The 24,812-nt window shown below is 49.1% G+C and overlaps 8 protein-coding genes across 8 annotated transcripts; 6 read left to right on the forward strand and 2 right to left on the reverse strand.

The window, feature by feature from the left end:
* Positions 1-84: 84 nt before the first annotated feature.
* Positions 85-1,848, forward strand: N7520_005773 (putative phthalate transporter; the record flags this gene model as incomplete). Its single annotated transcript, XM_057139707.1, has 7 exons — positions 85-302; positions 358-397; positions 455-583; positions 632-749; positions 796-1,159; positions 1,212-1,673; positions 1,725-1,848. 7 exons carry the CDS (start codon positions 85-87, stop codon positions 1,846-1,848), a joined length of 1,455 nt encoding a protein of 484 aa, XP_056993713.1.
* Positions 1,849-3,492: 1,644 nt separating this feature from the next.
* Positions 3,493-4,449, reverse strand: N7520_005774 (uncharacterized protein; the record flags this gene model as incomplete). The annotated part of the gene is made up of 2 exons (XM_057139708.1): positions 3,493-4,002; positions 4,057-4,449. 2 exons carry the CDS (start codon positions 4,447-4,449, stop codon positions 3,493-3,495), a joined length of 903 nt encoding a protein of 300 aa, XP_056993714.1.
* Positions 4,450-10,587: 6,138 nt separating this feature from the next.
* cyc8 (putative transcriptional corepressor Cyc8) lies at positions 10,588-13,429 on the forward strand (the record flags this gene model as incomplete). Its single annotated transcript, XM_057139709.1, has 4 exons — positions 10,588-11,109; positions 11,163-11,342; positions 11,390-11,482; positions 11,543-13,429. The coding sequence occupies 4 exons, from the start codon at positions 10,588-10,590 to the stop codon at positions 13,427-13,429; spliced, it is 2,682 nt and encodes an 893-aa protein (XP_056993715.1).
* A 406-nt stretch (positions 13,430-13,835) lies between these two features.
* On the forward strand, positions 13,836-15,549 carry rpL3 (60S ribosomal protein uL3; the record flags this gene model as incomplete). Its single annotated transcript, XM_057139710.1, has 7 exons — positions 13,836-13,877; positions 13,951-14,030; positions 14,100-14,131; positions 14,207-14,264; positions 14,347-14,503; positions 14,564-15,237; positions 15,294-15,549. 7 exons carry the CDS (start codon positions 13,836-13,838, stop codon positions 15,547-15,549), a joined length of 1,299 nt encoding a protein of 432 aa, XP_056993716.1.
* An 858-nt stretch (positions 15,550-16,407) lies between these two features.
* On the forward strand, positions 16,408-16,993 carry N7520_005777 (uncharacterized protein; the record flags this gene model as incomplete). The annotated part of the gene is made up of 2 exons (XM_057139711.1): positions 16,408-16,636; positions 16,725-16,993. 2 exons carry the CDS (start codon positions 16,408-16,410, stop codon positions 16,991-16,993), a joined length of 498 nt encoding a protein of 165 aa, XP_056993717.1.
* Positions 16,994-18,171: 1,178 nt separating this feature from the next.
* N7520_005778 (SKN1/KRE6 family beta-glucan synthesis-associated protein) lies at positions 18,172-20,394 on the forward strand (the record flags this gene model as incomplete). The annotated part of the gene is made up of 6 exons (XM_057139712.1): positions 18,172-18,803; positions 18,853-19,030; positions 19,083-19,184; positions 19,232-19,757; positions 19,808-20,285; positions 20,343-20,394. 6 exons carry the CDS (start codon positions 18,172-18,174, stop codon positions 20,392-20,394), a joined length of 1,968 nt encoding a protein of 655 aa, XP_056993718.1.
* A 644-nt stretch (positions 20,395-21,038) lies between these two features.
* On the forward strand, positions 21,039-21,846 carry N7520_005779 (uncharacterized protein; the record flags this gene model as incomplete). The annotated part of the gene is made up of 3 exons (XM_057139713.1): positions 21,039-21,222; positions 21,270-21,454; positions 21,520-21,846. 3 exons carry the CDS (start codon positions 21,039-21,041, stop codon positions 21,844-21,846), a joined length of 696 nt encoding a protein of 231 aa, XP_056993719.1.
* A 456-nt stretch (positions 21,847-22,302) lies between these two features.
* N7520_005780 (PDK/BCKDK family protein kinase) lies at positions 22,303-24,072 on the reverse strand (the record flags this gene model as incomplete). The annotated part of the gene is made up of 5 exons (XM_057139714.1): positions 22,303-22,517; positions 22,569-22,600; positions 22,660-23,648; positions 23,762-23,910; positions 23,961-24,072. The coding sequence occupies 5 exons, from the start codon at positions 24,070-24,072 to the stop codon at positions 22,303-22,305; spliced, it is 1,497 nt and encodes a 498-aa protein (XP_056993720.1).
* Between the last annotated feature and the right edge of the window lie 740 nt (positions 24,073-24,812).

The raw sequence follows: 24,812 nt of genomic DNA on the forward strand, positions 1-24,812 counted from the left end.
CTACCTATCTCAACATTTTGAAGTCACATAAGGGTTCTTTCTTCCTTTTTGGCTTTGATTTTTATTTGTCTCTTGTTCAACAGGATGATCACAATGGCTCCCATCGACGATAAGCCACCTAGCGTGGAACGTGTAGAGGACATCATGGTGGAAAAAACCCCGACACAGGAGGATGAGTTCACGCCTGAGGAGCAGAAGAAGATAATTCGGCGTATTGATCTTCGTCTGGTCACAATGACCGGATTGGCTTACTGTGTCTCTCTCATGGATCGGACGAACTTGAGCATGGCTGCCGTGGCTGGGTAAGACGATACAAACACCGGCTTGCTATTATAGCCTACTGATGTTATTTGACAGTTTGACGAAAGAATTGGAGTTGGAATATGACAATCGCTATGTTTGTGGTCCCTTTTATTGTGATAGTGTGAGAAGTGTACTGACATGTTATCCTTAGTCTATCGCCGTGTTGATGTTCTTTGTACCATATATCATCTTCCAGCCCCCGATGACGATTTTAATTCGAAAGATTGGTCCAACTATATTCCTGTCGACGATCATTATGACCTGGGCTGCCGTTATGATTGTATGGAATCTCCTGTGTTGGTATAGTGTATCTTGCTAATCCGACTAGGGAACCGGTTTCGCGAAGAACTTCGGTCAATTGGTTGGACTACGAGTACTACTCGGTGTTTTGGAGGCAGGATACTTCCCTGGATGTGTATACCTTCTTTCCTGCTGGTATACTCGATGTAAGTGCACCTACATTCGATCGGGATCTATGCTGACTCGGAACAGATGACGTCCAGAAGCGATTCTCCATTTTTTACCTGATCGGATGTGTCGCATCTGCACTTTCGGGTATTTTGGCATTTGGCTTGATGCAATTGAATGGTCAACATGGCTTATCAGGCTGGAGGTGGATCTTCATCCTAGAGGGAGTGATCAGCGGAGCCATTGGCATTCTCTGCTATATCTTCCTTGTTGACTTCCCCGACCGTGCATCCAAGTCCTGGAGGTTCCTCAACGAGGCCGAGTGTGCATTTATCGTCCGTCGTATTGACAATGATCGGAAGGATGGCCATCTGGAGGCCTTTTCACTCAAGAAATTTCTGAAGCCGGCATTAGATCCGAAAATCTGGGCATTTGCCATGATCTTCTTGTGAGTGTCTGCCTCTTTCTCATTCGAGTTAAGTCAGTCCTAATGACCGCAGTTCTCTCACCACCGTTACTTACGCCATCGCCTACTTTTTGCCTATTATTCTCCGCTCCGGCATGGGCTTCGACATCGGCCAGTCGCAATGCCTAGTCGCACCTCCATACGTGTTCGCCGGTATCGTCATGTACACCGGGGCGTGGATCGGTGATAAGTACCACATACGTGGAATGATCCTGATTGCCAACGCACTATTGTGCATTATTGGACTTCCGATGATGGGCTTCGCCAAAGGTAATGCCACCCGATACGCCGGAGTGTTCCTCACAGTCGCTGGAGCGAATGCAAATATCCCATCATGCATGGCGTATCAAGCGAATAATGTGCGAGGACAGTGGACACGAGCTTTCTCCAGTGCCACTCTAGTGGGCTTTGGTGGGCTGGGTGGAATTGCGAGCAGTTTGGTGTTCCGCGACAAAGACGCACCTGAGTATCGGCCGGGAATGTATGCGGCGCTCGCGTAAGTTTGGCTCGCAGACGGTGTGTGATTGTGAGCTGACTTTTCCTGCAGGTGTAATGTCTTGATCATTCTGATTGTCTGCGCTCTGAGTGTGTGGTTCCGGTTCTGCAATCGACAGGCTGATCGGGGCAAGCGGGTCATTGAAGACGAACCTTCATTTAGGTATACCATCTGAGTCGATAGTTTTGGGTGCGAATTGATGAACTTTCCATTCGAATCTACTTTGAAATGAATTTCTTCAAATTACTATTCATTCATCCAAAGTGAAATCAAGATGAGTATCCACCCCTCATCGATGAGCTGGCTGAACTTCGGTCCTGGGCATATGAGCCTCTAGACAATAGTGGAGCTTATAGCGGAGTGGACGTGGTAGGACGTGGACTAGGCCGCCGGCCCGCAATTCAAAATTGTTCCCCGATTAAAGAAAGAATAGCACTGTTCTACCACCCAAGGCGAATGGCGAGGAGAACAGATAAGAAAAGGAATTTTCCCCTTTATCAAATGGACATAAGAGGACAAGAGCAGGAAGAGTTCTTAGAGAGATGCTGTCGTGGCCTCTCCCTACTAATACCGTTTCATATTGTATTTTTGTCGCTTCGAGATGACCGGTACAAATCCTAGTCGCGCCGTTTCTTCTTGAATATTCTTCTTACCCCTACCGCTAGGGACTGGTAATATTGAAGTAGTCTATCGTACTGATATCTGTGGTGATATGGTGGACAGTGTGAAATTGAGGCAATTTAAAAATATCCCCAGGATAAAAGAAAGACTGACACTGTTCTGGTACCAAGGGAGTGGAGAAAAGAATATCGTAAACGAAATTTTCATCCCTTATCAAAACGCACATAAAAGAACAAGACTGGCAGGGATTATTGGGGGCACGCTGGCGTGGCCTAGTGGCATAAACTCCCCCCAATGGGGCCCAAACGCTATGTACCAATATTGTTTTTTGTCGTACGTTGATATACGGTACAATTCCCAGTCTCGCCGTTCTTTTTTGATAATCTCTTTCTTCTTTGGCGCAGAGGTGACCTATGGATACATAGGCAGAGGACCTTTTTCCCGCTATCTCCTTATCTTCCTTTCTTATTTCACGCAAGGTAGAGTCAGCATTTTTGTGGCAGATATTGAGCACTCACTCATGACCCGGGTCCTAGATGCCACTGGCATCTAAAAAACCTGTTGCCGTTTTCGGTATAGTGGATATAGCTATAGTGCAGAATAACTCTATTTGTTCCATGCCATAATGCATCAATGCCTAACTTATGTATGATTCTGCAAGGTACGACCCACTTCGACCGTTAATCTACTAGGTGCTTCTATTGAAATGAAATCCAAAACTACAGTCATGCATGATGTTCAAACTGAACAATAGGGTATCAAATTCTCGCTTGTGACAGGAACGCATACATACACATATTCCCATATCAATCAGAATTCCTCATACAAGTACACCTGGTGCAAGTTGAGTTGACAAACTGCGTCAAGAATCATATCAATCAAAGAGCTGAGCAAAGCAGGTCAATGCAGCCATTCCAAACGCCATATCCATCCATTTTCAATGAAATACAAAATCAACCAAACGCCGTATTCAAAAGTGTATAATCGTAGCCTCTCCAATGGTAGAATAGTATGAGATGAGGGGGTCGGTTCGATTCGGTAAGGGTCATTCCGCGTATGTCTGTCGTAGCGTGGGGTATCCCTGTTCGACCAGACGAGTCTGTTTTTGTGACATTTTGTTTTCCGGGAAAGGGTCCAAGTTTGGAGCCTGTTGCGCAGATAGTCTGCGTTTCCGATGGTAACCATGTGGGGCGACTCGTCATGGCAATGATCGGCATTTACCCAACCATGTCCTCCACCACTTACACACACCAAGAACAGCGGCACGACCATCGTCGTTACGCTCAGTGCCATCTGGGTTCCCCATGACCATGGCGAAGACCCAAAATGCGGCGGCTGTCCAGGCGCAAAGGAGGATGGCAATGCTGAAGAACGGTGACAGGGTCAGGACGACTATTGACATGCCGACGGAGTATAAGATGCTGGAATCGACGACCGGGATGGGTTCCTCGCTGTCGGGGTCGGAATGGATCCATTGTGTAGAGGAGGAGCGATTCGAGGTAGGTGGTGGCATGCAGACAATTCGTTCGTGGATGTGGAGGACTGGGGAGAGGAGATCACATAGTTGGGTTCGGAAGGAAGTCTTGCGGAGGTATGGAGAAATAGAACAGACACGGAGAGGAGAAATGAGGATGGCGAAGATGATTGCGAAGAAGGTGTATATGCAGGCGGCAAAGGAGAAGAGTGGAACCGGGACGGAAAGCCGGAACTATACACATAAGTTAGCACGAGGGATCGACCTTGCGTTTTGGTGTCAACAAACCAGCATAAGAAAAGCATCCTGGCCGGCATCACTAGATGTAGCTTCAGGGACGCCTGCTCGCTTAGGGACACGAGTGTGCTCGCCTGACATCAATGACGGCTGCCAACTCCCTCCCGAGCGTTCCTCCTTGGGAGAACCGTTAGTCACAGTGACCGGCTTAACACCCTCGTCCCCTACTCGAGAGGCACGCGGTGAAGTTTGCGGAGAGTGGGCTTGTGATCCCCGCGGGCCAGATGTGCGGGGGCTCACGTCGTGGGCCATCCACTCGGACGAGGGTAGCGGGCTTGAATATACCGATTTCGGATGCTCTAGTGAAGAAGGGACCAAGGGGGGTATAATCCGGCCCTGAGCCTGGTGATAGGCAGGACTATATGACATCTCCGGCGGCGACATGATTGAGCCGGAAAGCAAGACAAGAGAGCCAAGAGTCGTACAGGCGCACAGCGGGTTAAGGTGTATGAGGCTCACGGCATGATCTCCCCAAGGGCGTCATCCACTCATGCGTGCGGGTAGGTGACCAGTATCCCATCCGGTGCGAGGGTAAGGGCGGAAAGGAAGACTTATATGACGGAGGAGCAGCGGAGGGACCAGGGAGAGCCATGGCAGCGGAGGAAACTGTGCTGTTTGCAGTCGCGCTTCGCCAAGCCGCCCAGATGCCGAGCCCTTGGCATTTGGGAAAAAGGGTTGAGACTGCATCATTATTGCTCACTTTGGAAACCAGCACATTTTCTTCATTTTCCATTCCGTTTTCTCCTTTCTGGATTACCAATTTTCTTCATTTGTTGAATCTATCTAGGAAGAAGCTTACTTTTATTAGTAGGTAACGTCATCTTGGTAGGACAAGTTCTGTGCCACAGTGTCGCAATAGGATATTTTACCAATCGCCAAGATGCCAAGGTGCTTTTCGGATGACCTGTTCATATTGATTGTTGTGATTGGTCAAATCATGATTGATCCGCACTTGCGGCGACTTGGCGGTTGTTTGTAATACAATACAGAAAACCAGTAGAATTGTAAATTACAGCACTATTTACTCACTATTGAGATCCAACGAAATGGTATCCCCATAGTATCCACCTAGGAATCCCCTAGTCCCTCGTTCTTTCAAGGTTATTGAAGGTATTAAAGTATCAAACTAATCCTGTATATTTTCCTTCCACCGGTAATGAAACAACACTGCCCAGCATGCCCAGGCGCCGAGAGATTGGCATCACTTGAAAGTAAAAATTTCTTTCGGGCACATTGGCATTCTTGTCAATATTTATTAGGTAAACCGCCCCTATAGTGGTAAACTATAAGTAGATCTTAGCCCTACAGGATACTCCGTACAAATAACCACAAGCATGAGTAGAATTAGTCCTAGGTAACTAAACACTCTAAATTGTAGAACCCTGGAGTAAGTCCCCGAATACATCAGTGTTTTTACCGTCTTGGCTACTCCGCTAGACCAGGCCGAGCCCCTCAGCATCGGTCATTTCACTCTCTGGTCCCTGCTTCCAAACCTTTGTTGTCTTGGTATTGACCCTGAATTCCTCGGCGTCCTTCACACAGCAAAAGACAGTTCAAAGACAAGAGTTTTTTTAACACTTCTTTCTTGGCTTGTCTTTCAAAATACGAGGCTTGCGCGGTCTCAGCTAATATAAGGAGTGTTGTCACCTCGGTTGACAGACTGATCAACCCCGCGGTCAAGCCCACCCATCTCGGCTGAGACGGTCCCAGCCGCTTTTCGGGCCATCCTTGCCTTTGCACGGGTTTCATCGTGTGGTGGACTATTACTGCGAATCACACATGTCCGCAATACCGGACTAGATTGATCATATTTCTTATGCACTTCTCCCGTCTGAGCTGCAGATCAGTGAAAAAGCCCAGTATTCCAATGCTGGGTTTTTGTCTTGCTTATAAGTATCTCACTGAGGTCATATTGACTGTCGGTCGTGCAATCAGTGTATTACTAATTCTGTGACAACTGAACCAGCCCAGGTTGGTCGGATCAATAGAGCTGATGATGGAACACTCCCGGGCGCGGGCCAAATATGGAGTAGCTGAACCCCCTTGGAAACCATCTCGGAAATACCCATGACCGGGGAAATGAACCAATAGCTAAACAAAGCCAATATTTAAATCTGCATATCACATATTTCTACATAAAGTGGATACATGATCCAGACTTACGATCAATATAGCATTGAAATTCAAATGCATTGCAATCAAACTTTGAATATGATCTCTCTCTGTAGATCAGGTTTGTCGGGCTGCATGCTCGGGGCCCTACAGGAGATCCCTTGCGGCATGCACTACGGATTATGGAGTACGGAGTACCGAGAAGATCATGGCCCCCTGTTTCCTGTCAGACATGCAGTCCATGGATATTGGACATTTAAACACGGAGTAAAAATTGGGGGCCATATGGTGGATTAATAGGGCTGTAGCCTGTAGAACTCTGGGGCTGGTCGTATCCCGTTGGGCCTATAAACCAGCTGCCATAAGCCGCGGGAAGGCGCATGGTTCATTTTAGGGGCAGAAAGATCGGAGTATCTGGGAGATAAAGTGGTCTGGCCCGTGCGGTCGGGCGATTTCATTTGTGGGTTTTGTTAAAGTTCAATCAATTGTCATATCTTGTGGCTGATTAAAATGGATACATAACTTCGATCTGTATTCAGGAGACTTGAGAAACACAAATCACTGTCGTGAGATTGATACAGGCAGATTCTTCCAGAATCCGAGGTTGACAATCACACTTATCAACCGGACGTACGGAGTCGAGGCGGGGAATATATACTTGAGGGCGGAGACTCAACTTGCAGAATCAATTTCCTACTCCTTTGCATGTCTTTTTACTAAAGTGATATCAACAGATCAACACATACTACTATTCGGTCGCTTGGATTTGCTACCTACTAGGTATAGACAAGAGCCTGGAACATTGGAAAGAGGCAGCCCGCAGCCGAGTTACCCACAGCCAGCTATAGCATTTATCAAATGCCATTTAAATAGAAGGCTGCACATTATTGAAATACTGAAACAAAAGTCCCATATATATATGAATATGTATATATTGGTACATGTGATGATAATCTTCCAATGTTGGGCCCTAATTAGAAAATATGGAGCATGTAAACGTACGTATGTGGAATCAACCGTTGCCATGGGATATATATCCCCTTATGGATTCATAACAACCATACCTACCAACATCATGTGGAACCTTGGAACCAACCTCAGGTCTCATTTGTGGCTGCAGTACCTGCAGCCACCGGGGAATCGATGAGACTAGGCCGATAAACAACTCAACCAGCCCGCTTTTGTCCCTTATCTCCCCCCATGCATGTACCTCCATGGCTGCCGCAGGCCCGCCCTAGTGCCGAGTCTAGACAGGATAACCATGACACGTTCCAGCGCCCAAAGATACTTTTGTATTTTCGTTATTTCCTTTAACTCAATCTTTTTTTTGTTTTGTTTTAGGCAGGAGTCAAGCACTTGTAAACATTTGCTCCCCAGGTCGCAGAGTACCTGATCGCTGTGTCGGTCGCACAATAGGGATTGGCAAAAGTACATAGCCTTTCAAGGTTGGCGATTTTTATCTACACCAATCCTGAAGTTCCTTGGTGACCCGGACTTTCGTTTGATTTTAGGGGCTGGTCATTGGAAGGTTTCGATCGGGTTTTCATCAGGGTTGTACTGTGTGTATACTAAGGGAGAACACGTCAGGTCCTTGATCATTATCTGCACTCATATGCAACCAAAACCTTGGAATTTATGGTAGTGATAAGACATCTGACAGAAAGTCTGAGATTGAGTCAGTCTTCATTCCCAGACTTGTCACTTCATGTTTATGATTATGATGTCAAGTGGGGGTAGACAGCTGCGACCGTGAACGAAGCTTCACTCATACTGTATGCCCCAACTTCATCCTGCGTGTTGCACTGTCCCACCAACCACGTCAAGAAGAAACGGCCCCTCAAGTCAGTGTTAGCTAGGGTACGAAACTCAAGTAGAACTATTAATATCTAGGTGTACTCCGTACACATATATTATCCCTTAGGTAATCCGGCTCCGAACAAAGTGACCCACAGTGGATTGGGAGTAAGCTATGCGCGCGGCTGATGTCTACGTTTCCAAGTGGAGTCCGACGCCCTAATAAAATTCCCGGAACACACTGACCGGCCCCTGGTGGATTCCTGATCTGTGAGTTCTTGCATTGGCGACGAGCACTGCAGGGATCCGGTTGGAGGGAACACCAGATCCGACAGACACGGAGATTGTGTCATGGGTAGAGTTTGACTGTGGAAGCTTAGTGGGTGCGGGTGCTAACCATGGCACGTTGGAACATTCCCAGCGACCGTGTAACCCACGCGGAGGGATGTGTCTCCGGAAGTTTGGCTAAGTGGGATTATAGGAGGTTTTTACGATGCGGTCGAGGGGTTGGGGAACCATCGTTTTCTCTCTCTCTACCGTTTCGGTGTTTCACGAATCTGTCACGATGTAACGGCTCCGGCTCCAGCTCGGCTAGGCAAACCCTGGGGAGTCCGGGAACAAATTTCGGGGCAGAAAAAAAAAAAAAAAAAAAAGGAAAAAAGGGAAAAAAAGGAAAAAAAGAGAAGAAAGCGAGTTGCGACTCCACAGGTGGAGCCACATTCGCCGAGTCCAAGGCTGACGACATGCTGTTCTGCCGATCGAAGGTTCTGCTGGATGCGGCAGGGGTGTGGGAAGTGGGAACTAGGATCAGGATCAGAACTCGGGGCGTTTTGGGGGTGTGATTTATTGGAAAAGGAAATAGAAAGTGATAAAAAGGAAAATAAAAACAAAATAAAAGATCAGTCAGGAAAGAGGAAAGGGGGTTGTGCATTGTCACATCCCCACTGTGTAATCAAGATCATCGTGGACATCCACTGGTATGCGGCAAAAGGGTTGTGGCTTTCTTTGTGGCTGAGGAATGGAACAGCGGACATAGTTAACTTAAGAAGAGAAATCAAACCGTGTGGAGGAAGACTAGGCTAAATCAGGTAAGTGGCTTCTATTTTTCTTTTACTAGTCTCGACTTATGTTTTAGAATTTCGTGGCTTGATATATACGGAGTGCTAGAACCAAAGAGACGTGAACTGAGGTACTTCGTACTAACATAATGATGACGGAAGGGGCAAAATGCACTAGCGGGTGGAGGAGGAGACTCCCGTGGTATGTCAAACTCAACCCTGCAGGAAGAACACGGAAATGGGTAGATGTAAGAGGTAGTTAAGTGGAAAGAGCTACCCTCTGTACTCTAGTAGGTACGGAGTACTCTAAGTGCACTTCATTATGTACTCGAAGAGTACTCCATAAGTACTCTTCGTGGTGCGCCATTCGGTACTCCGTACTTTAGATACTATACATAATGTATACATACTGTAGTACAAGATTAGGCCAATCAGGGAGGCAAATATAAAAGAGCAAAATAGTAAAGGGGGTTCTCAGCCCTGAAGGGTCGACTGCATACGTGGGGTGAGTTGGTCCGGAAGAAAAGAGCGGAGTTGCAACTCCCCTGGTCCGACAGGGGGACAGGGATCTGGGAGCTGGGCCAGCGCACGGTCCAACATGCCGGGTCTTAGCTTAGGCCCTTGACCGGGTTAGGTTAGGCTAATGTCGGATTGGCACGGGAGAACAGTCAGTCACACTAGCACACAACCACGGGGGAGAGAGTATCCACCCCGAAGCAAAAAAGAATAAAGACCCACTCTGGCACTCGTCTAAGTAGTTCGTGAATTTTTATAAAAATACCGTATGATTTTATTTCATTTCTCTATTAGATTGAAAGAAGATGTCATAAAAAATATCTCAATGGAACCTGATATTTACCAGAGGATCTAAAAAGTCAAAAGTTGATCAGATCGGATAGGGTTACTGCCTCCACACCGTTGATGAAAGGCCCAAACCTGCTATGTAACTAGATCGGCCCCACTATCACGCTAGACCATTTTTAGCAAGGCACAGCTCTTGTGGGAATTAAAATTGAATTTGATTTTTCCGTGTGGGTTTGTTGGTGGATTTCGCTGATGTCGCTGATGTCTGCGGTGACAGACGGCAAAACTTTCCCCTTCCCACTAGCGCCATTTGACGCCTTTCCTGCCAGCCCCTCGACTCTTTTCTCCTTCCCCGATTCTCTCCTTCTACACCTCGTTTACCCCATAACCCTTTTTAAACCTTTCCCCTTTTTTCTGCTTTGTCCTTCCTTTTTTACTCGATTGGTGTGGGCATTCTCACCTTCCCACCCACACCCATTCTTCTCTTCCCCAATATTTCATATTCCAAGAGAGTAGGCACGCTACTCTTTACCCGAGGGATCGACCATCTCTGCGAACTGGTGTCGCAGGTCCCATCGGTTTCGCGATCCCGTGCGACAAAATTGAAGCGACTTCGGAAATAATCCACCGTTGAATCCTCCATTGACATCCTCATCGCCCCCCAGTGAATTATATCGTGTCGCAACGCCGCCCACATTTGGGTCTCAATACAGATCTACCGTGAACGACAACCATATTTGATTGATAATTGATCATGTCTCACACTCAACCTTCCCCAACTGCGAGTGTCGCCCAGCACCATGCGCACATGGCGACCCACCAGCAGGTCAATGGCCACATGCCCATGCCGGCGCAAGGCCAGAAAGCCGTTTCTCTCACCACCGCTCAGAAAATCACCGCGCTGAATGAGCAAGTGTGGCTTCATATTGGTATGCTTGAATCCGTTCAATGTACGGCGACGCGATCGGATTTACTAATGCAGTTCACAGGCAGCTTGACGGAGCTGATGGGAGATTTGGATGGCTCAATGAACGCGTATGAACAGGCTTTGCGGCACAACCAATGGTCCGTGCCGGCTATGAACGCCATCTCCTGCATCCTTCGGACTAAGGAGCAGTTCCCCAAGGCGATCGAGTACCTTCAGAACATTCTCAAGCTTGACCCGTCTAGCGGCGAGACTTGGGGTAGCTTGGGACACTGCCATCTGATGATGGATAACCTGCAAGAGGCCTATACTTCATACCAGCAGGCGTTATATCACTTGCGCGATCCCAAGGTATTTTCCACTGATCGTGTCTCTATAAGTGCACGTAGCTCATTTTCTTCTAGGAACCCAAGCTGTGGTACGGAATCGGTATACTATATGACCGCTACGGATCTCTCGACCACGCCGAGGAGGCCTTCTCCCAGGTCATGCGCATGGCTCCTGAGTTCGAAAAGGCCAATGAGATCTACTTCCGCCTCGGTATCATATACAAGCAGCAACAGAAGTTTAGCCAGAGTTTGGAGGTATGTTCATCCACTAGAGAAACTGGGATTTCACTGACATCAGCTAGTGCTTTAAATACATTGTCAATGACCCCCCTCGTCCACTGACCGAGGAGGATATTTGGTTCCAGATTGGCCATGTTCACGAGCAACAGAAGGACGTAAGTCATGACCCACCTACTGCGCGGCTCATTTGTATGATTTTTAACACATTCGTTTAGTTCGATTCTGCCCAAGCTGCCTACCGACGTGTTCTCGATCGGGATCCCAACCATGCCAAGGTCCTTCAGCAGCTGGGATGGCTCTACCACCAGCAAAGCACAAGCTATCAGAGCCAGGATAAGGCGATTGAGTTCCTGGAGAAGTCGGTTAGCGCGGATAACAACGACGCTCAGAGTTGGTATCTTCTGGGTCGCTGCTACATGTCGCAAGCCAAATACCCCAAGGCCTACGAAGCCTACCAGCAAGCCGTCTACCGTGATGGACGCAACCCGACCTTCTGGTGCTCAATTGGTGTTCTCTACTACCAGATCAACCAGTACCGCGATGCGCTTGATGCCTATTCTCGTGCCATCCGCTTGAACCCATACATCTCCGAGGTCTGGTACGATCTGGGCACTTTGTACGAGTCGTGCAACAACCAGATTGCCGACGCGCTCGACGCGTATGGCCGTGCCGCCGACCTTGATCCCAGCAATGTTCACATCAAGGCCCGTCTGCAGTTGCTCCAAAGTCAAATGTCTGGCTCTGGCCAGCAAGGAACAGCCCCCGCACCGCAACCGCAAGATGTTCACCCCCAGGCTTACCAGGCGCCTGGTGTTGGTGCACCCCCAGCTCCCCAATGGGGTGCTCCAGCTCCGATTGGCCCGCCACCTCAGGCACCTGCTCCTCCTCGTCAGATCGAGGGCTGGAACCGGGGAATTAATGACTTGCAGTCTCAAGGTCCCGCTCCTCCCAATGGCCTCGAGGCGCGTGATGCGCCTCGCATTCCCGGTGTCGCTCCCCAAGCTAGCCCTCGTCAAGAGCCAGGTCGCGCGTTCCCTGACCCTCGTAGTCTGGCTCGCTCGCCCAAGATGGGTGCCCCAGGTGCTTACCCTGCCCCGCATACCTTGCCCCAGTTGGGAAATGGTCCAGCCCCTGGCCATGAACGGGCCCCCAGTGGCGGTAACGGCTTCAACCCTGCCCGAGGTGGTCCCGGTCTGCCTCCCGCACCCGGTGCCGCTCCTCCCCCAGCTGGTCCGAATGGTGGGGCTCCCCCCGCTGTTGCTGGTGCTCCTGGTGCCGCTCCTCCTCCCTATCACCGTCCTTTCACACCTCCAACTGAGATTCGTCCTCTTCGCGATGAACGTCCTTCTTCTCCTGGATCGGGCTACCCCCACCAGGCATTCCACACTGGCCCTCACCACCCCCCAGGTCCAGGCATGCCTGCTCCAGGTGTGAATGTCCCGCCGGGCATTGACGCCGGTGCCCCTGCCCCTGCGGCAGCTGCTGCTGCAGCTGAAGCTGCCGCCCGTGAGCGTGGTGAAGACCGCCCCGCCTCTGCGATGAAGCGTGGTCGTGAGTGGGAGGAGACTGGTCCGGTCAAGAAGTTGGCGAGCGAGGAGAACCGTGCGCGCCTGGATGACCAGAATAGCCGCCGCCCAAGTCCACCTTCCCACATGCCGTCTCCTGGCGAGATGCAACGCCGTAGTTCCTCAGAGGCTCGTCGTGAAGATGCCCGCCGAGCTAATGAAAACTACCACCCCTCCGAAGCTGCCCACCACCCTCCTACCCTTCCTTCTATCCAGAACATGCCACCTCACGCCGCGGGTGGGCCCAGCCTTCCTCCTATGGCTGAGAGTGCTGCCCCCGCCTCCAACGGGCCTCCTTCTGCCCCTCCATCGACCAATACCCCGGTCAAGGAGGAGCCTCGTCGCCCGGAAGCTCCTTCCTCCCACGAGCCCCCGGCCCGCAAGATGGATGTTGACGAGGATTACGATGACGACGTGGAAGAGGATAAAAAGGCTGCCGTCACCAAGGGCAGTCCCAATGGCAGTGCTTCTGGTGCCAATGGCAACGGAGTTGCCAGCAATGGCCGTTCAGGCACTCCCTCGAAGACTGAGCCCTGAGAAACAAAATAAAAGAACCGATCGTTCTGTCATCCTTCCCTGCTTGGCGCTTTTTGGCTACTATTTTCCCCTCTATGTCCTTTTTACTCTATCCCCCTTTTTCAATTGCGTGATGTATGGTATGAATGTGTCGTGTTTCTGATCTCTCTCTCATCGGCCAGAAGTTTACTGGACCGGAGAGTGGTCTTGTGCCTGTATTCACTCTCTTACAGCTCTAGTGATGAATTTCCTGTTTCTTTTCCTCTGTGAATTTTGCTCTCTGTGGTGCTTAAGGCATCTTTGTGACAGTCAATTTAACCCACTTTAAATGATTTATGAATCCAGATTTTGGTGCATCTCGAGTATTTGACTCCGTAGTTAAGACTTGCTGGAGTAGTTAGTCAGCAGACCCACCTGGAAAGAACGAATGTTTTACGAGTGGGGTCTGCACGTGACCGCACATGACTTGGTCCACTTTTCGGAAAAACAGGTCGCTTATCCAAAATGGGAAGCCTCGCTTAGGTCAGCCCACACTCGTCTAGCGTGCAAAATACACCTCTCCAACACTTTTAGATCGTCACTCCAACACCTCGACGACGACTAACGACACCAGGGTCAAGATGTAAGTCGCTCACCATGTGCTACTCAAAGACTTTTCTCGATGCAATTGCTAATTCAACTTTCCCTCCAGGAGTCACCGGAAGTTCGAAGCTCCCCGCCACGGTTCGTGATCAACTTTTCATCCTCGACAAAATTCGACATTCCCATTGTGCGGTTATACTGATGCTAGGATTACAGGTTCTCTGGCCTACTTGCCGCGCAAGCGTGCTGCCCGCTACCGCGGAAAGGTCAAGAGGTGAGTTATCGCTGAAATGCTGCGACAATGAAAACTTTTTTTTGCCGGATTTCAAGGTATACTGATACAACTCGTGCGCCAGCTTCCCCAAGGATGACGCCAAGAAGCCCGTCCACCTGACCGCCACCATGGGTTACAAGGCCGGTATGACCACCGTCGTCCGTGACCTTGACCGTCCTGGTGCCAAGATGCACAAGAAGGAGATTGTCGAGGCCGCCACCGTCATCGAGACCCCTCCCGTACGTTTTTTACTGAAGCCCTGAAGAAAATTCGGATCAACAATTCTAACTTCCCCTTAGCTTGTCGCTGTTGGTGTTGTCGGTTACATCGAGACTCCCCGTGGTCTCCGCTCTCTCACCACCGTCTGGGCTGAGCACCTGAGCGACGAGGTCAAGCGTCGCTTCTACAAGAACTGGTACAAGTCCAAGAAGAAGGCTTTCACCAAGTACTCCAAGCAGCACTCCGAGAGCTCCGGTGCCTCCATCACCCGCGAGCTTGAGCGCATCAAGAAGTACTGCACTGTTGTCCGTGTTCTTGCCCACACCCAGATCCGCAAGACCTCCATCAAGCAGAAGAAGGCCCACCTTATGGAGATCCAGGTCAACGGTGGCTCCGTCGCCGACAAGGTTGACTTCGCCCGCAACCTGTTCGAGAAGACCATCGACATCGACAGCATCTTCGAGAAGGACGAGATGATTGATGTCATCGCCGTCACCAAGGGTCACGGTTTCTCCGGTGTCACCAGCCGTTGGGGTACCACCAAGCTGCCCCGTAAGACCCACAAGGGTCTGCGTAAGGTCGCCTGTATTGGTGCTTGGCACCCTAGCCACGTCCAGTGGACTGTTGCCCGTGCCGGTCAGGACGGATACCACCACCGTACCTCTTGCAACCACAAGGTCTTCCGCATCGGAAAGGCCGACGATGAGGGCTCCGCCTCCACCGAGTTCGATATCTCCAAGAAGCAGATCACCCCGTATGTTTCCCTCCACGCTCTTACCCGATTGAACTCCAGACTAACGAGATTTCCAGCATGGGTGGTTTCGTCCACTACGGTGAGGTCAAGAACGACTGGATCCTGCTCAAGGGTTCCGTCCCCGGTGTCAAGAAGCGTGTCATGACCCTGCGCAAGACCCTGTACCCCCAGACCAACCGCCGCGCCACCGAGAAGGTCGAGCTCAAGTGGATCGATACCTCCTCCAAGTTCGGTCACGGTGCTTTCCAGACCTTCGAGGAGAAGCGTGGTTTCCTTGGTACGCTCAAGAAGGACCTCGTCACCGAGGTTTAAGATGTTTCTATGTTCGGTCGGTGATAGGTGCAACGTATTTTCAAGTTCAATCAAAAAAAGCGAACAATACTTTTTTACGAATGGTAGCTTGGATCATGATTTAATGATCTTTCTTGTAGATCTTTCTTGTAGATCTTTTCCTGTAGATATTTATTGTAGATGTTTCTTGCAGCTTCAATGTTGGTAGTGCATACTTCCAGGACTTCTATGTTAGCACAACTATGTAGATATGAATCGTAACTACCTTCCCGTCCCTTGAAATATTTGAATTGCCCCATAATGTTCTTACACCTCGAATGGGCATCTCCCTGATACTGTATCAATAATAATATCCTTGAAGTATTTTCCAATCCCCTGCAAGACAAGAACTAGCTTTGAATCTGTATACAATACGGAATGTATCCGTGGAAATGTGCGTGTTGGGATATATATCCATTATACGCCCAGGTGCTCTACCTTATTAAACAGTTGAATTGGAAAATCTACTTCTCACTATTCCATACTCGGATGTATTGTGCAAATTCTGCTCGAAATAACATTTGATTTGAATATTAACCTCCGAATCTATTTTCTTCCCAAATTCTGATTATGATGCGGGCCCCAATTCATTGCGTCATTCCACTTCCTTCAATTACACCTGCACCATTTCACCAAAACCAGATGCTTGCACGCTTTCTACGACCAGCCACTTACGTCTCCCCACAAACCACATATCAACACCTGCGACGCCCTATCACCACATATATCAGTCTACCACGAGCACAGCCCGCCGACTGCCCAAGATCCCTTCGCTTCCCCGCCTTACGATCGCAAAAACTCTCCTCCCCTCGACCCTCACCCTTCTCCACATCCCACATTATGGCATCCGACGATAAATACATGGACTTCCTTAACAAGGCAAATGCCGATACCAACGCCGGCCAAGAACCAGAGCAAGGGATCAAGACCCAGGCCGTGGATACCACCCTCAAATGCCCAGCTTCTCTCAAAAAGATCAAAGTAGATTATGTCTCAGAGGCAGATGAACCCTTCGAACCTGTTTTGTTACGATGGAAGGGTGCTTCCGAGGGTAAATGGCCTAGCGCTGGTACGTACCTATCTACCTCCCTTGTTCTCTCCCTGATTTAGGTATCTACCCTTGACTGGTATCCCGAACTAAATCCGTTGCTATGTAGATGATCTGTCCTCCCTGATCTCGCCCGATGCCGATATCTCGTCGAATATCTCGACCCTTGAGACATCCTCGTTTGATCCCCGGAATCAGTACAAGGAGGTCCTGCAGGCGGTGCGCTCTGCGACTGCTGAGAGTGATCCTGCCAAGGTGGATATCAAGGTTTATAGTGTTCAGTTGACTAGTACGACGCTGGAGTACTATGTGCTGGCGTTAGATTCGGCTGAGGATGGTCGGATTATTGGGTTACGGGCTAAGAGTGTTGAGTCATGATTGACTTTGATTTGCTTGGATTAATTCGGGAATAAGTTGAGAGATTGTCATTATTAATGATTTGTCTAAGATGAACGGCTTTCTTTTCCTGTTTAAGCATCTCGGTCTTCTCTTATAGTATAGAGAATGTGCACTGCCGGGTGAATGGATCATATTGACAGTCTATTGTTCGGCATCGTGGTATTCTCCGACAAAGTTACGGGACGCGTGGTCGGGAATGGTTGTTTCCCATTGAAATTAACTCCGTTGAAGTTGACTGGAAATAATACAGTAGATTGATATGGTATGAGCGTTGAAAATGTGGAAGTCTATGAGTTTATCCTCTTCACGACGTGGTTGTGTAGAAACCATGGGATTTAGGGATCCAGTAGTCTATCCCATCTCCCTGTCTATTGCTCCTATACTCCTGCACTCTTCAACCATGATTGGCCAGAGCTGTAAACCACTCAGCTCCAAGAAGATGCTAGACCCCCAGATTCCAGACTAGCAGCATTCATGCATCTCCATTCCTCGCTGCCCGGGAGGTGCATTCCCGACCACCTTCACCCTGCGATGGCCCTTGAACAGACCGAAGACTCGCGACAATGGCGACCACCATCAGCTCGCCACATCCAAATCAACGCACCGAATTGGGAAAATGCAATGATCGTATGGTTTTGAATCAAACTGCTGGTGTAATACACTCTGTTTCCTAGTCGCGCGATCTCCAACGGGACATACACATACCACGGGTTGCCCCCTTGGGAAGGCCTGTCATTCCTCTCCCCTCGTCCAAACAACAATCCCTCGGCACAATCTAGGCTCTTCTTTTCTTCTAGTCTAGCGCTCTTAGTGTTCTTTTCTCTTTCTCTAATATACCTACGCTTGTCTACCGGCTGCTCGATCTCGGGGACATTGGATACTGTCCAAGTGGTCCTGTCCACTCTTTCGCTTCCAGCACTCAACGACTGTGCGAGTCACTCGGTCGTTACCTCGAAAATCGGTGCTTGGTGTGGGTGAAGTCCAAGACAGGAACGGACTTCGAAGTGACACAACCAGCTATCCATACGCGACATCGAAAGCTTAATGCTTGAAACATCCGTGTGAACAGGACGGTAGAAGAAAGATTAGGATTGATCCTGTCTTGTCCGGTATAGGAGTCAAGATAAAAACAGCAGAGCCCCGAAAGAAACAATCCGATGACAGACCAGGATTCCGAATCGCTGCCAGCTGAGATGCCTCACATTAGACTGAATTCGGGCCGTCATGACCCATTCGTTGAGTCTGATGAAGGTTACGCACCCCTTACAGGTCGAACTCTGCCTCGGCCATTGACACCTGCGGGTGCTGATCTACCTGCACCGGCTATGGGCGCGCAGGGTATCTCCCCATACGGTGTCTCGCATGCACCAGAGTCTTCGGAGTTTCTGCTTCCACCACGGTTACGTCCTACAACACGCGATGACTCGGAGCGGTCTGGTTCACCGGATCGATGGTCAGCGGCTGGATCGAGTGTTAGCTCGATGAGTCGGGATAGTCGTTTTATGATGGATCCTTTTGACGACCACTCAGGGGATCATTCGACGCGTTCTGCGAGTGATGAATACGACATGAATACTCAGACTGTGTCGGAGAAGTTCAATATCACGCCCTCGGATGGCTTGTTGCTGTTTCCTGAGGATGTTGAGAAAGACGACTACTTGCATAACCCGGACCCATTGGATAAAGACCGGGACTGCGATCTGTGGAATCGTCGGGGAATTTTGAACGTAGGTGGTTTGGTGCTTGTGACAGTGGGGATTTTAGTGCTTTTTATTGGATATCCAGTAATGTATGTGTCGCAACTTGAGATGATGGGTAAAAGGCTGACTTGAATTTAGAACATGGGTAGAAGGTGCCATCAAACCCAAGGATCTGTGTCGTCCTGGTGACATGCTTTGTCTCGATGTTGGGGAAAGACCTCTTTTGAACAATATTCGACACGGATTGATTGATCCTGATACACCGGAAGATGCATACACCAAGATCAGTGCAGACGGGAAAAAAATGAAATTAGTGGTAAGTTTCGCTGGCCTGGGCTGTAGACACAATTGTTGATCTGTTTCATAAGTTTTCGGATGAGTTTAATCTGCCTGGAAGAACATTCTACGATGAAGATGATCCGTTCTTTCAAGCGGTAGATCTGTGGTATGGTGTGACTATGGACAAAGAGGTTGGTGCCCATCAGCAAAGCACCTTGGCCATGCTAATATTTCCCAGTGGTACGATCCGGACGCAGTAACCACGAACGAAGGTGTCTTGGAAATCCGATTCGATGACTTTAAAAACCACGACCTTGCATATCGATCTGGCATGCTTCAAAGTTGGAACAAACTTTGCTTCAAGGGCGGCCGGCTGGAGGCAAGTCTGTCTCTTCCTGGTGACGGCCACATCCAGGGATTCTGGCCTGGTTTCTGGGCTATGGGTAATCTGGGCCGTCCAGGTTACGCGGCAAGTACAGACGGTCTATGGCCATACAGCTACCATGATGGCTGTGATGCGGGTATTACACCAAACCAGAGCTCTCCCGATGGAATCAGCTTCTTGCCTGGCATGCGTCTACCTGGATGTGCCTGTGCTGGATCCGATCATCCTTCTCCCGGTCATGCTCGCAGTGCCCCCGAAATCGATGTGATTGAAGGTAGCACTCAGCCCCTTTATAACTCTGAGGGTGGCCCATATGTTGGAAGTGCGTCCCAGAGTTTGCAAATCGCACCCTTCGACATCTGGTACATGCCAGACTATGGTGAATTCATACCTCCACCCCATTTTTTAATCAAGCTAACTCTATTCAAGACTTCGCCGCCGTCTACGACAACCGTGTCACGCAAATCAATGCCTACCGCGGAGGACCCTACCAACAAGCACTATCGGGCCTCTCAAACCTGAATCACCGCTGGTACAACGGCACAGAGTACCAAATTTATGCCTTTGAATACACCCCAGGCGATAAAGGCGAGGTTACTTGGTTCATTGGATCTGAAAAGTCATGGACGATCGACGCCCGTGCTATCGGTCCCAATGGTAACATCGGGCAGCGCCCAATTCCCCTCGAGCCCATGTCTATTATCCTGAATCTGGGTATGGCCGACAACTTTGCTCCGCAGAACCATACTATCCGCCAGTACATGCCTGCCTATCTTCGTGTTGATTATATACGCATCTATCAGGATCCTGATGATTTGTCTGTCACCTGTGATCCACCTGGTTATGAGACGACACAGTACATTAAGGATCACCCGCGGGCTTACGATAATCATAACTTCACTAATTGGTATGTTCATATTCACCGGGTTTTCCACTTGCAATTTTGCTAACTATACTTTTCTAGGGTGGATGCTGGGTACAAATGGCCTAAGAACAGCTATATGGATACTTGTTGAGCATGTCACTTTCCAATGTGTACTCCGTCGTTTTAGCGGCATCGTGTTTTGGCGTTCGGTTGGGGATAGGCATTTTACTTTCTATACTCTTTTCATTATTCCACAAGGTGTCTAGACTTGATACCTGCTTTAAATTCATATCTCTTCTTCTCTTTTCTTCAAGTCCTGAATTTTGAATTCTTTAGCTAAATTATCATCGATCATGAATTCATGGATGCGTACGGCGGAGCTGAGTCAGCGGTTTCCCTCCACTCCATCAACATCACAATCATTCATCCCTGCACAACTATCCTTATCGTTGTTCCAGCTACGTATAAGAAAGAGCTGTATAGTTGCATTTTTGCATATAATACTGTAAGTGGGAGCTGATGCACTCCATGAACAAATTCTTACATACCATACACAGAATAATCTAGCTGTGGGGCTCATCCAAGCTTGAATCCGCTCAAGCGGTTCTCACGATATCATCTACTTGTCGACGACTAAGCAAAGAATATCTCTTCTCTATTTCCAATAATTCTTGCACAATATTCCACGTCCCACAACCATTTACATCATCATCAAAACTATCTGAAACAATACGCATCAACTAAGTCTCTCTAACAGCCATGTCCGGCACAAACACCCCCCACGCACACAGCCAAATGGATTACGACATGGAATCAGAATACGGCGCCGAAGACGATTTCAATGATGAAGAATACTCCGACTACTCTGACGAAGACGCATTCGCAGACGGCATGCAACTCGATAACCCAGACAACCACACCTCAATGAGCAATCGTCCATTGGAGAATACACAGCAATTTTTACTTGAATCGCACAATGGTATGTGGCACCCAGGTAAACATGAATCTCAAACTCACATTCCAAAGCTAGTGATTTCTCAACCCGGGCTTCGAACCCGAATAGCTACCCGCATCGAAGCGAAAGGCGTCTTGCCCACCGTCCAGACAAGACATCTCGCCCGCGAACCAAACTAACTACGGAGGAACATGCCGCCTTGACGGTTCTCAATGATGAGGAGTTGTTGACCATGTATGCCGTGAAATCGGGCCAAGTATGTTTATGTTTATGTTCACTTCATCCGACAATCTCAACTATACATGCTAACGCAGAGCAAAGACCCTCCCTCAAACCCGTCGCCTCTTCCAAGCGAAACTCATCGCGAACGGAGATGCAAATCTGGAAGAAGAACTGTTTGCCGCGAGATTCGCCGTCCCGGCTTCGATGGCTCATCTTGTTCCTGTGCTTAATATGCAGAATCCTCCTGTTGGACCTGGTGCGCCGGAGAGGGCGCTCGGCTTTGATAATACGGCAGCTTACTTGGTTCCTGCTAGGTGGAAGGTGCGTATTGATCATGATGAGGGTGGGTGGTGGGCGCCTGGGCAGAAGAAAAGGGATGGAGGTGCTAGGCGGGGAAGGAAGAGTGGGGAGGGGTTTAGGGGGTGATTTATTTTCATTTGTGAACCGGACTTATCATTGACTATGGATGTGGTTGTTAGGAAACATTTCATATTTAATTCTGCTTTGCAGTCGTATCATATATGTGCGCTAAAGTAAAAATACAGAACCAGAACCAGAATCAGAACCAGATCATATCCCATCGGGGGAGATAAGAGGATGAGAGGAGCAATGGGATAGGGTAGATGAAGTAGGGTAGACCAGTAAAGGGCGAGGGTGAGGAGGAGGGTGAGCAATGGGTATCTAACGGACAAAACCAACAGATTCTGGCTTCTGTTTTCTTTTTTTTCCCTTTTTTCCCCATGTTTTTTTTGTGTTATTTTTCATTTTACTGCCCTTGTATACCGGGTCAGATTGGGATAGCCATCCCGTTGAACTTATATCTTGCTCGTGATTGTCAAGACAAGAATAGAGAGAGCGAGCGAGCGAGAAGACGGTGGATGATTACATCTCTTTCTCTCCTCGCTGCCGCTGTTCAGAATGGAACATACTCTCAGCATCTCCCACCTGCTTACGCTCCGAGACTTCTCGACTGCGCATGCGGGAGCTATGGGCCTGCACATTCATGGGCGTCAGTCCTCGAGGCGGCACGGGCTGGGCTTCCGGTTCACCGTAGAAAGGGTGCAGGCGGTGCGAGGTGGTAGGCCGGACCCGGCCGTCTCTCATGACGGGTAGTTGTCATTGCAGGGGCTCGGAGCTTGAAGAAAGACGGTTCAGGTGGAGGTAGACGTCGGTACCGTATCTAGAAAGAATTAGCGAGGAGTTAAAACGAGCGACTGAGCGAAGGAGGGGGGTTCTTACCCTTCCATACTGATCAACTTCAAATCTCCGCCAAAGTAGCGAGCATACAGTCGGCTTATTGGCAGTCCGTAACCGAAACCGGCCATTGGAGCCTTGAAATCGCTCTTGTCAAAGTCCGGGTCGAGGCTCGGGGTCTGCTCCACGGTCGTATACATGTAGGTCCAGACTAGAGGAATCGAAGACCGTGGGATGCCACCACCCTCGTCGGAGATCTTGATTGTGATGTCTTCCTTGCCCTCTGCCACTATTACCTTGGTCACGGGGAATTGGTCCCGGTCGGCACCGTGTCGCTCGACAACCGCCCGAAGGGAGTTCTTCAGGGTTTCAAAGAGCATGTGGGATAGGTGTCCGGGAACATACATGAAGTTCAAATCGTCCCGGCAGACCAGCTGAACCTTGGGCGACTCGAACAGACCATAGTAGTCCTCACAGACAAAGCGGGCATTCTCAATGGCTTCCAGCGCAATATCCTTCACATTGGTTTTAGTGCAGATTATTCCAACATAGTGCGGGTGTTTGACGTTTGTTTGTTCCGTGAGCGCGATATGTTGACCAATTAACATCCGTATACCAATTCGAGACATATAGAAGCGATCCAAAAAGGACTGAATGGTGGAGTCGATCTGCATGCGCTGTCGTACACGTTTCCATTCTAGGATACCCTGGGCCACCGTGGTGACCACGCCATCGTGGCGTCGCTTGATCTGTTGCAGAGTCTTGGCGAATCGTTGGTTGTAGTCGTTGAGCTCTGGTGGCCATTCCGCATGGTCGTCCGCAGGGAAAAAGTAGCGGCGGCCCGTTGCGGCAGCTTTCCCATTAAGAACAAGGCTATTGGCGCCCATCGGAGAGGAGCGGTATTGGCCCTCTTTCACACTGGGGTTCAAGGTTACTTCGGAGAGAATTTTGGAGTGGCCATTGACGCGGCCCGGTCGCAATAGACGATTTCTGACTTCCTGAGTCAGAGAGGGTCGGGGGAGGGTAATGATTTCCTAGGACCACGTGAGTCATACGATCGGAGAAAAAAGGAATAGGGAAAGAAAGGGCGAATGGTAGGAAAAAGGTAGGATGCAAAACTAAAGGAAGAGAATGGATGGTTTCATACCTCGAATGATTGGGCATACCAATCTTGGACTTTCTTGATGGAGGGCATCTCACTGAGCCCATCGGGTAACTCACCGAGATCCTGTACTCGGTGCGCTAGACGAATGGGAAGCTCCTCAGAGAGGAATTGTGAGGCACGGAAGAGAGTTCCTTGATCCAAAATCAGCAAGAGAAGCAGTATAGATGTGGTAGATACATACCAGTAGATGGACGGTCACCAAACTGGACCATCTGTCGCAGAGAGACACCGGTTGCGGGGAAGCTGGCATAGTGCCTGATGGTCTCCATCAGGCGCTCCGACGGCTTCCACATATTTGTAATGAGGCCGACCAGTGGAGGGTTAGAAGGTATGAATCCGGGGAAAGTGCGGAGGTTTGGAAGTGAGTCGCGTGCGAGAGGTATGAGTAATAGAGTCGGGACGATTCGCACTGCCGAGGTTGAGGTCCGTTCCGACGCCGGAGGAAAGTGAATCGCCGATTCCTGACATGACGCATGGTAACCGGCATTTTAAATAAGCGAATTATCATGATTTCATTGGTTCATTTCAATGGAATTTTATAATTCCGTATTCTAAGTACGTAAGTATATATAGAGTACTCTACTCCGTACTCTACTTCTACTATAGCTACAACTACGTAACCAGACACCCCGGATTCTTCCCCCTTCGTCCGAACGTGGGGCGCATCACATGATTCGTACTTTTTACAGATTATGTAACTTCATATCATCATTCAATTTCCTATTCAAGCCCCGCGTTGGGCATTTGAATCCCAATTCCTTGACCGCTCAAACCTGAGTCAATGCTCTGGTGGAACCTTTTCGCTTCTTTTATCTGTGCGGTTTTCTAGATAGCTTCAATCAATATCATTTTCACCTTTTACTTTCTTCCTGATTTTTCAATGACATTTCTGCAACCAAAACCCTAAAACTCTCCCCCCGTGCATTTGTCTAAGCGCGAACGACTCGGAACTAAGCCGTGTGGCCCCTCCACTCTGGGCCCTGTCCAAATTTATTATAAAAAAAAACCAAAAAAAGCAAACAAAAAAAGCAAA

Source organism: Penicillium odoratum, assembly GCF_028828045.1.
Source record: "Penicillium odoratum strain IBT 22623 chromosome Unknown utg000005l_segment0_segment0, whole genome shotgun sequence".
Taxonomy (NCBI): domain Eukaryota; kingdom Fungi; phylum Ascomycota; class Eurotiomycetes; order Eurotiales; family Aspergillaceae; genus Penicillium; species Penicillium odoratum.